The 10,272-nt window shown below is 43.3% G+C and overlaps 1 protein-coding gene across 1 annotated transcript; it reads right to left on the bottom strand.

Annotated features, from left to right (window-relative positions):
* Window positions 1-3,878: 3,878 nt before the first annotated feature.
* LOC112952614 lies at window positions 3,879-9,825 on the bottom strand. Its single transcript, XM_026045503.1, is given in 6 exon segments — window positions 3,879-4,599; window positions 4,601-5,112; window positions 5,308-5,468; window positions 6,284-7,216; window positions 9,381-9,521; window positions 9,762-9,825. Coding segments are annotated over 6 exon segments (2,532 nt in total).
* Between the last annotated feature and the right edge of the window lie 447 nt (window positions 9,826-10,272).

The raw sequence follows: 10,272 nt of genomic DNA, 5'->3' as shown, positions 1-10,272 counted from the left end.
TGTCTCTCTTTCCTGTTGCCCTTTCCATTTCATGGCATATTTCAGGAGATCCTCATACCAAACCAGGTGAAATGTAAGCAACTTCTCTCTTGTCAAAGCTGCAGGTTCAAAAATGATATTTTCATTTCCTCAGTGCTGAAGTCCCTGAAAAATACCCATGGCAGTGTCCTGGCAGGAAAAGTTATTCTGGGATTTCTTTTCCATTTTTTTCTTTTCCTTCTCTTTCAAAAATTGTTAGAAATTTCTACCACTGTGGTAGCCTTTTACTGTGGTATCCAGAAGGCTCTTGAATTCCTGTCCTACTGATTGCAGAGCAGAGAGTTTGCAATCTGATTTCATTCAGACCTGCAGTCATCCAGCCACAGACACACAAAAATCAGCAAGCGCTGATTATGCTTCAGCATCAGGAAAAGCTGCATGCACTGAAAAAATAATGTTGATTTTGCATCAGCATGTCCAAAGGAAGAAATACTTAGAATAATAGATCAAAGAGCAGAGCCTTTAAACATTTCCTCTACAGAAATATCTGACTTCCATGTATTACTTACAAGTTACTTCAGYACCCTAGGTGAGAAAAGCATCATTTTCTGGCAAAAAGGCCAGCTAGCATCAGGAGAGTCCATTTCTCTAGCTGGGGACATTCATCATGACTTAGCAAGCCACTTAATCTTGCTGCRTGCCTTGTTCCTATGACTTTAAAATGGGAACAAATAGCCTTTTGCTACTTCCTAGGGACGTGGGTCTCTAGGACACAAGATGCAACAACCTCCTCTCTACATGTAGGGCAGCCAGTGAGCGCCAGTGTGCTTACGTGTGGGGWGCTGAGCTGTCCCTTTCTCCATCGTCCCCTCCACGCACAGCAGCAGGCAGGCTGCACACAAGACGGCACCCAGGCAGGCTCAGCGCCCTGCACAGACCCTCTAATACCCCCTGGGTGCTTGCCAGATTAAGCCCTGCAGTCCCTGCTGCATCGAGGCTGTCTCCGCTGCGCTCTCAGCAATCAATAGGATGAGTGTAAACCTGCAGTGCTGTCTGCTGCCTCTGGGCTCTGTCCTAGTCTCACCTTGCTGGGCTCCAGTTTGGGCAAAGAGAGGTTTAAGGCAGAGCAAGCAGCTGCCCCCAGTCTAAGCTGGGAGGCTGCAGAGGAAACAAATCCGTGGGGGTTCAGCCAAGCGGCTGGGGCCGCTTGTGTGGGAGGGAGGTTGACACGCACCATGTCTGGCTTTGTTTGGGAGTTTTATGTGAGTCTTCTCTTAAAAGTCTCAATAGAGGTCAATGGGAAACTGAACACTAACTTAGGAGGAACCTGGGCCTCTGTGTGTGTGGGTGCTTGAATGTATAGGCTTATGAAACCAGAAACATAAAAGGGGTTCTCTACATTGTAGCCTTGAAGAATCTTTTAGTTTAAGGAATCTTTTAGTTTAAGGATGAGATTAACAGCAACAATGTAACAACTTAGAGGATGACAGTTACTGAATCACCTTAAGCTAGTTTTTCTTTATCTGCCCAGCTAGCATAATACAGGAACACTCCAGATACATTAGTGCATAAGCAACGCACGGCAAGAGCGCCTGGTCCTTGCCAAAGCTCCGTCTGTGGACTTTCCAGGAAGGGCCTTAGCCTGTTGTGCTCATTGTCACCGAAAACCRGGAATAAACCTCTTAACACCAATGTAGTATTAAGAAGCAGGCATTCACTTCACTGCAGCGCTGGATGCACGGAGGATAGCTCCACCTATCGTGCATGCCCTAGGGGGTGCTTGCTAAAACTTTTATTTTTCTATTATCTACATACRCATTAAATTCTAGGAAATGTTCCATTTCCTGGAACTAATTACAATATAACCCACCATAACACGCATAATTGAGGGACAGCACTGAACTATTACACAGGTTATGATTATAAGAATTATTAAAATCAAAACAGTTTGTAATAAAGATGATAACCATCCATGGAGAGAAATCTTTTCTATTTCTCCTAAAAGTTTATTTAACCACGCTGTTTCCATATCCTTTCTTWGGTCTTGGGCCTGTCGGGCCACCTTTTGAATTTGATCCATTTGCTTATWWWKGTCCTTGGTGACATTAGGAATATAAATACAACAGTGATCTGAATTTAACTTCAGATATCCACAAACTCCATGTTCTTYAGCTAGTAAAAGACCCAGGGTGAGGTGATTCTGAAGTGTCATCCTTGTATTTGCCTAGATCTGCTTGTTAAGCTGTGAAAACCCTTTCTCTGTTGCTTTGGCTAATGTTTCTACCTGCCATGTAAGATTTTCAAGTAGAAGTCTGTTTTCTAAAGCCATAAGCCCCGGCATTAGAAGACTCTGTAGACCCCAGCCAATTTTAACAGAAGTACTAGGTCCTTGCCAATCATCATCTTCATCCGTAAGTGCCCTTTTAATTTTTCCCCAATATTGGGGCTTAATAGGTGTTCTTTTCCAAGTTGGGCATAATGTAAGCAATCCTAAGGTTACTGGAACACTTACATTAGTGTATGACAGTCGCGTGGTCCATACCCCATCTCCAAGGACCCACACACTGTATCCAGGTGCTGGGATGCTGAGTTTATCACATTTTTGAAYTTCATCCTTACATATATATTGTGCTTTAAAAGCTTGTCTAACAGCAAAAGGCAGTATCTCATTTTCACACTGGGATTGGGTGATATTACATGTAACCTCTCTAGTGCAATTCCATCCTGGCTTGGTATAATTGTATCTACGTATATCTCCCCATCTGAAGCACCAATTAACTGGGGAGATATATCTCCAATTCCCTTGTAATCTCTTTGTCCAGGTTATAGGGCCTTTCCTCAAAAAGTTGCATTCTGGTAACTGTGACACACTAWGAGCAGTATGGTTATGTGTGACACACAAAGTTAGAAGCTCTGCTACTTCTTGTTCCCTTGCATGTTCAGCCACCCATTCAAGAAAAGGAGCTTCCAGTGGGTTTGAGCCTCTTGGGCAGGAGGAGCTCTCTTGATGCCCAAAAACAGTTCTGTTGTCTCCTTTCCTCCATAGTGTTGAATCCTGCAATACATCACTTCCTCTCTGCTTACATTTGTTCTCTTTATCCAGATAATAAGTTGCATTTGCTCTTCYTATGGCTTCTGTTATGTTGTCCAATTTTAGGAGATCCATCATACTTATTGATATTGTGCCCCAAGGCAGGGGATCTGCTGCTGAGTAAGGGATAGGGAGGCAGGCTGTAATACTTGAAAGCCTGTTCATTCTTCCAAATCCTTTCACTATGCTCATTACCATATTATTTTCCCAATTTATTGTTTCTGCTTCCCTCTTCTTTCTATAGAAGGGAGAGGAAGCCCTTTGAAGATGGTCGGAGAGATATGTGTAATGAGCATAATGCAGGGAATCTCCGGTATCATTCTGAGTCCAGTATATATATCTAGTGCAAATAGCTTCAATTCTTGGATGCCTCACCTTAATAGAAATGCAACACTCCTTTAGAGATTGGTGTTGGGCTGTACACTGCAATTCTCTTATTCCTTTAAAGTGAATTTTCAAATAATAATAATACTTATTATCTATCCTTCCATCAAAATTAAAGGAGAGATTCTCCCCTCCTGTGTGACAACAGCATTCCAGCTCCGATTCCTCTGACTACTGTATCTCAAACCCACTGCTTGCTCCCTTAAAGTCTTTACTTAATATGATTATACTAGAATGATTCCCACTGCTCACCCTTCTCCATTCTGCTGTTGTACGATTGAATTTAAAACTTAACAATCCCTTCAACCCAATTCTGCCCTTCCCCCATTCCCCATAATACAGTTAATGCTATTAAATTTAACAGTACGGCAGTTCCCTTTTCTGAAGATTTCATGGCTTCCCTAGATTTTCAGTTTTCAACCTTTCACAATATCACACACAAGGGGTCCTCAGTAGGCTCGCACTGGTATCCTGGGGCAGTTTTTATCCTTGTGTAATGGACCCACGGTTCAATACCCTCTACCTTTACTGCGATGTGGGTTGTCAAAAGCACTTGGTAAGGTCCTTTCCACTTCTCCTTCAGTGGTTCTGAGCTCCAGGCTTTCATGGAGACAAAATCTCCTGGTTTATAAGGATGCACCGGAGTATTGAGAGCGAGGGGTCCTGTCAGAACAACGTGCCGTCAAAGAGTCGCCAAAGTCTTTCCTAAAGAGATTAAGTACAGCTGCAAGTCTGTGTTACCCTTTACATGCATTTCTCCTGGGAGTTCTGGTGCCTGATAAGGCTTCCCATACAGTAACTCATATGGACTTATTTTATCTCTTGCATTAGGTTGGATCCTGATTCTCAGGAGGGCCAATGGTAAAGCTTGTGGCCACTTAAACGAAGTTTCCTGACATATTTTACTAATTTGCATTTTAAGAGTTTGATTCATCCTCTCCACCTTCCCACTTGACTGAGGTCTCCAAGGAGTATGTAAATCCCATTTAATCCCAAGAACCTTCCCAAGCTGTTGTACTATGTCAGCCACAAAATGAGGACCTCGGTCAGAGGATATCCCTATTGGAACACCAAAACTGTSTATGATTTCTTTCAGTAACACCTTAATTACCTCTCATGCCTTGTTGGTGCAACAAGGAAAGGCTTCCTGAAAAGGTGTCAATTATCACTAGGAGATACCTGTAGCCACTTTGTCTTGGCAGTTCTGAGAAATCAATCTGCCAGTAATCCCCAGGGGAATCGCCCTGCTTAATAATTCCTGGGGGAGGCCTCCTTCTATTTATTGGGTTATTTCTGAGGCATAGGGGGCACTTTGCAGTGACAGATTTTACAATTCCTGTCATTCCCACACTGACAACTGAATCTACTAAACTAGAAACCATAGCCTCACATCCCCAGTGAGTTTCTTTGTGTTTCCTTTCAACGATCTCAGTCATTATTGGCTGAGGGACAATAACTTGTTTTGTTGGGGTCACTAACCATCCTTCATTAGTCAATGTTGCATTTAGCGTAGCTGCTAATTTCTTATCTGCCTCACTATATTTAGGCCTTACCTCTGGGCGTTCAATTCTTTTTACCGGTACCAGAGCCAGGATGCCTTGTTCAGCAGCCTCCTTGGCAGCTTTATCAGCCAACCTACTTTCYACCTGTACCGCTGTCTGGCCAAATTGATGTGCTTTACAATGCATTATGGCCACCTCTCCTGGTCATTTTATGTCCTGTAAGAGCTGTAGGATTTCTTCCTTGTACTTGATAGGTGATCCTTGAGAAGATAATAGCCCTCTCTCCTTCCAGATAGCTCCACGAGCGTGGACCACTCCGAACGCATACTTGGAATCAGTCCATATATTTACCTTTTGGTCTTCAGCTGTTCTGAGAGCCTGGCTCAGAGCCACCAACTCTGCCTTTTGTGCTGATGTGTTGGCAGCAAGGGACTCTGCCTTTAACACTTGGGTAGTGGTAACTACTGTATATCCAGCAATCGGTCTTCCATCTCGTACAAAACTGCTGCCATCTGTAAACAACTCCAAATCAGGATTAGTTATTGGCTAATCCCTTAGATCTTGTCTGCTTGAATACACATGTTCAATAGTCTGCAGGCAGTCATGATATAGACGTTCAGAGTCTCTTAATTCAGAGTTCAAAAACATTGCGGGGTTAATTGCTGTGGTAGTTTTAAGCTCCACATCATCCTGTTCTAATAGGACCACCTGATATTTCAGCTTACGGCTGGGAGACAACCAATGGCCTCCTTTCTGTTCCAGAACAGATATTACCATATGCGGCACATAGACTGTGATCTTCTGTCCCATGGTCAGTTTTCTAGCTTCTTGAATCAAAAGGACAGTTGCGGCTACTGCCTGCAGACATCCTGGCCATCCTCTACTCACACTGTCCCACTGCTTGGAGAAGTAACCCACAGCCCTCCTCCATGCCCCAATTTCTGAGTTAGTACTCCCATAGCCAGGTGTTGCCGTTCGTGCACAAACGGCTCAACGGGCTTTGATAGATTCAGTAATCCAAGTGCTGGTGCTGACATTAAGGCCCTTTTCAAGTTGCTAAAGGCTGCTTGGCATTCAGGGGTCCACAACAGGTGGTTCTCTTTTGATTTCTTCAAGGTTTCGTAAAGGGGCCTTACCATCAATCCATAGTTAACGATCCACAGTCTACACCAGCCGACCATACCCAGGAATGCCCTCAGCTCTTGTGCAGTTCTTGGCTCCAAAGTTTGGCAGATGGCTTCTATTCTGTCGTTTCCCAGTCTTCATTGTCCTCGCGAAATCTCGAGACCTAAATAAATCACAGTTTTCTTTCCTATCTGGGCTTTACTTCTTAATGTGTGATATCCTCCTTGTCCCAAGAAATTTAACAGGCTTATGGTCATTTTTAGACATTCTTCCCGAGTTTCAGCTGCTAATAAAATGTCATCTACATACTGCAATATTGTTCCTTCTGGATTTTCCTTTTTCCACAACTCCAGCTCCTTTGCCAATTGATTACCAAATATTGTTGGGCTCTTCTTATACCCTTGAGGCAGCACGGTCCAGGTAAGTTGCATTTTACGTCCAGTAGTGGGACTCTCCCACTCAAAAGCAAATATTGCCTGACTATCCCTATCAAGGGGGATGCAGAAGAAGGCATCCTTTAAATCGAGCACAGTGAACCATCCATGGTCTCCTTTAAATTTGTTAGCAAGGTTAGCCACTACTGGGTGGATATCCTGTRCAATTTGATTTATTGCTCTTAAGTCTTGGACTAATCTATACTGCCCATTAGGTTTTCTCACTGGTAATATCGGTGTATTATATTCTGATTCGCATTCTATTAACAAACCATACTCCAGAAACTTACTTACTCTATTCTCTAGGCCCTTCCTTGCTTCCAATTTGAGGGGATATTGTTTTAGTCTTACCGGCTTAGTCCTTGGTTTCAGTGTAACCTTGACTGGGTCTGCCAGCTTGGACTGACCAGGAATTTCTTCCACCCATACCAGGGGGGTCACTGCGTTTTCTACTTCGACCGGGATCTTTTCCTCCTGCTTATCCTGTAACACAAAAGCACTCGCCTCCACGGCTTTTGATTCAAGTATCAATAACTGCACATCCCCATCTTTAAAAATAATTTTTGCCTCTAATTTGCTTAATAAATCCCTACCGAGCAAGGGCTTAGGACAATTGGGCAGGTAGAGAAATTGGTGAGTCATCCACTGTTTTCCTAACTTGAATTTTAAAGGTTTAAAAAAAGGTCGTATTTCCCTGTTCCCTGTGGCACCAACAATGCTTACAGAATCAGAGCTAAAGTTTCCTTTACAAGTGCTAAGTGCTAAGAATAGGTGGCTCCAGTATCTACCAAAAATTCTACATCTTCTTTCCCCAGTCTTAATGTAACCAGAGGTTCAGCTGGGGTTGAATCCCCTGGTTCCCATCAGTGATCTTCATCTAATTKGACTGCCTTTAGAGCAGGGTCCAATTTTCCTGCTTATGGACGATCATTTTTCCAGTGTCCGTTTTTCTTGCAGATGGCACATTGATCTTCTGCCCTTTAAAAGGAGTTGTTGCTTTTGTGCATCCTTCCTCTACTCATTCCTGGCTTGCTTCTGTTAATCACCCCCCCCCACACACACACACACACACACCCCTCTTCCTCTCAGAAAACTTCTTCCCAAGAGGATGTTTGTGCCTGAGCAAATGCAGCTGCCAAAATTGCAGCGTTATGCTTGTTCCATACTTTTCTGTTATTGTATACCTCATGTGAAATCCCTATTAACTGAGATGTTGACATTCCAAGCATACCATCCACTTTCCGAAGTATTTCTTATATCTGGTGTTGATTGTCCCCCAGATAATGCAGTAAAAGTTATCTTGTTAGCTTCATCTTCAGGATCTGTCTGCTCATTTTTCAGCAGTCTCATAAAACTGCTTAYAAAAAGCAGAGGGATCCTCAGCCTTACCCTGTACAACTTGATATAATTTTGCAACATGTCTAAACACTGCATGCTTTACTCCATGTAATATTAACTKCTGATACTGTTTAATCATCAACTTACACACCTCCGTATTTGATCCCAGTATTCTCGGGGGCAGTATAAAATGTTCCAGTCTGTCCCTAGTGTTTTATCTCTTATTTTCCTCTCAAGCTTTATCAAATACCATTTGATTTTCCTTGGGCGCAAGTAAAGTATTAAAGTAAAAAGCACTTTTAAGTAGCTGACTCCTTACAATTCATTAAAACTTCAGTTGAAAAAGGAACTTTTWYAYATAYASRSRYWTYYYCYSYKCYCMCWSYSMSAKRTRKWGKRGMSYSWMWMWCASMGYKYYMYKSTGYKCTYKTSCYSYSYSYRMWWKKRSWCKMKMYYYYWYWTWTMWCMMMWMYCCCCYYTYYCMMWAKRSMMMMAMWWKYRCAYMYYCTYYYCCMYMWYSYMCWYWYAMAWAKWSTYTYWMAMAYWTTYTCTSTRYWSYRMRMSMMAMAMAAMWSWGASACSYYYTYTTTTTTTKTSYYCYMYAWWMWYWYWMAWMWSWKWYMMMAAAWMWCAYWTYYYYTTWYMMYMTYYWMAWMWSAKAYMMSYRMWWTKYAYWTTYTYYTYKTKTYWYRWRMAYKKYKCKSGRAAAAAAAMAAATCTACACATGGGATTTCATCCCACTTATCCACTTATTCTGCCTCCTGCAAAACATCATGTTACAAAATGTGTTATATCTTGAAGTTCCATTCTTTGGCCTCTTTTCTTGGTCTTCCAGAGTATATAGTGGCCATCAGTGATTACAATATTCTACAAGTTGTTTCCATGTAAGGGGATCTCCCCCTACTATTTCCCAATCTTTTAAAATACATCCTAGAGGAGGTCTTTTCAAGATCCCTTCTTCCCCTCCTTCTGAGGAACAAACATAACCCATTATGTTGCCACATTATGGGTCTGCCCCCCGCCCTTTAAATATATCAATCACCAAATGCACAGTTCAGACAAGAGCACCCAACATGAGAATACCGATGCCACTTTAAATTTTAAAAAGTCACAATTAACCAATCACTAAATACAAGATCCAGACGAGGAAACCTGATACCATTCTGAGTTTCGACACTACAGTTATCCAGCAATATTGCTCTGATTTTTAACCCTTTGATGGAACTTTAACCTACAGGATCCTGATTTCAAYCTTTACCCTTTATGCTGCAGCTATCCTGAAGCCCTCCCTGCGAAGCTTTCGCTTCGCCTGATGGGCGAGCTTTTCGGCCCAATCTAASCCCTACCTGTGAAGCTTTCACTTCATCTAAGGTGGGCACCTATGGGTTACAAATGTACCCCTTGACCAAACCTGTCCCTTACCTTAGGTACGTACCTTTGCCCAACCCTGCAAGGCCTTGTCTTACAGGCAGGCAACCCTTTTTTTTTTTCTTAACGATCCTCTTATTAAGAAAGGAATGCCTTTACCTGTCCAGGGRTCTTGTTCAGAGCTCTTCGGTCCGGGGATCAGAGGTTCTCCCCGAGAATCCCTCGGTGCCGGCTGGAGGTCCTGCGATCCCACGGATCCGTCGAGATTCAGAAGCAGGGTCCCACCTGGGTCGCCAGAAACTGTCACCGAAAACCGGGAATAAACCTCTTAACACCAATGTAGTATTAAGAAGCAGGCATTCACTTTATTGCAGCACTGGATGCAYGGGGCAAAGCTCCACCTATCGYGCATGCCCTAGGGGGTGCTTGCTAAAACTTTTATTTCTCTATTATCTTCTATTAAATCTATTAAATTCTAGGAAATGATCATATATATTCATTCCATTTCCTGGAACTAATTACAATATACCCCACCCTCACACGCATGCGYCCTCTGTCCCTTTGGTGGTCTCTGGTGGTCTTTTTGAGACCCCCTGGTGGTCATCTTCCCGGAAGTCACTTCCATATATGGCTTCATTTTGACTCAGTAGGCCCTGTTTTGGTTCTACTGTCCTGCTTCAGCCAGTTCCACAAAGATACAGCRGTCCTTATCTTCGTCTTCTACTGGTGTTTGCTCCTTTTGTCWGTATTCTCTCATCATATACCAGCAACACCTGCTCTTTTGTTCATCTCCTCTCATAATATACCAGCAACAACAGTGAAGATACGTCCTTGGGTGCATCTTCCTCTGAGGTTTCCTCATAACAATGGGATGGTGGCTCAAGCAGCCCTCGCATGGCCTCAGGAAAGAGGGACGCAGCACCCCAAATCCTGGCAGCAGGACTAACACCTGCACTACTACACGGGACAGGCCGGTGAGCGCTGCACCCYGAACACCACATCTCAGGGGCACTCTGCAACAAGGACCATCCTCAGCAGATCCCCAAGCACT

The sequence above is a fragment of the Nothoprocta perdicaria genome, unplaced genomic scaffold, assembly GCF_003342845.1.
Source record: "Nothoprocta perdicaria isolate Ctin4 unplaced genomic scaffold, notPer1 scaffold_40, whole genome shotgun sequence".
NCBI classification, from domain to species: domain Eukaryota; kingdom Metazoa; phylum Chordata; class Aves; order Tinamiformes; family Tinamidae; genus Nothoprocta; species Nothoprocta perdicaria.
The sequence above is the reverse complement of the archived record's forward strand: the minus strand, read 5'-3'. Positions and strand labels throughout refer to the sequence as shown.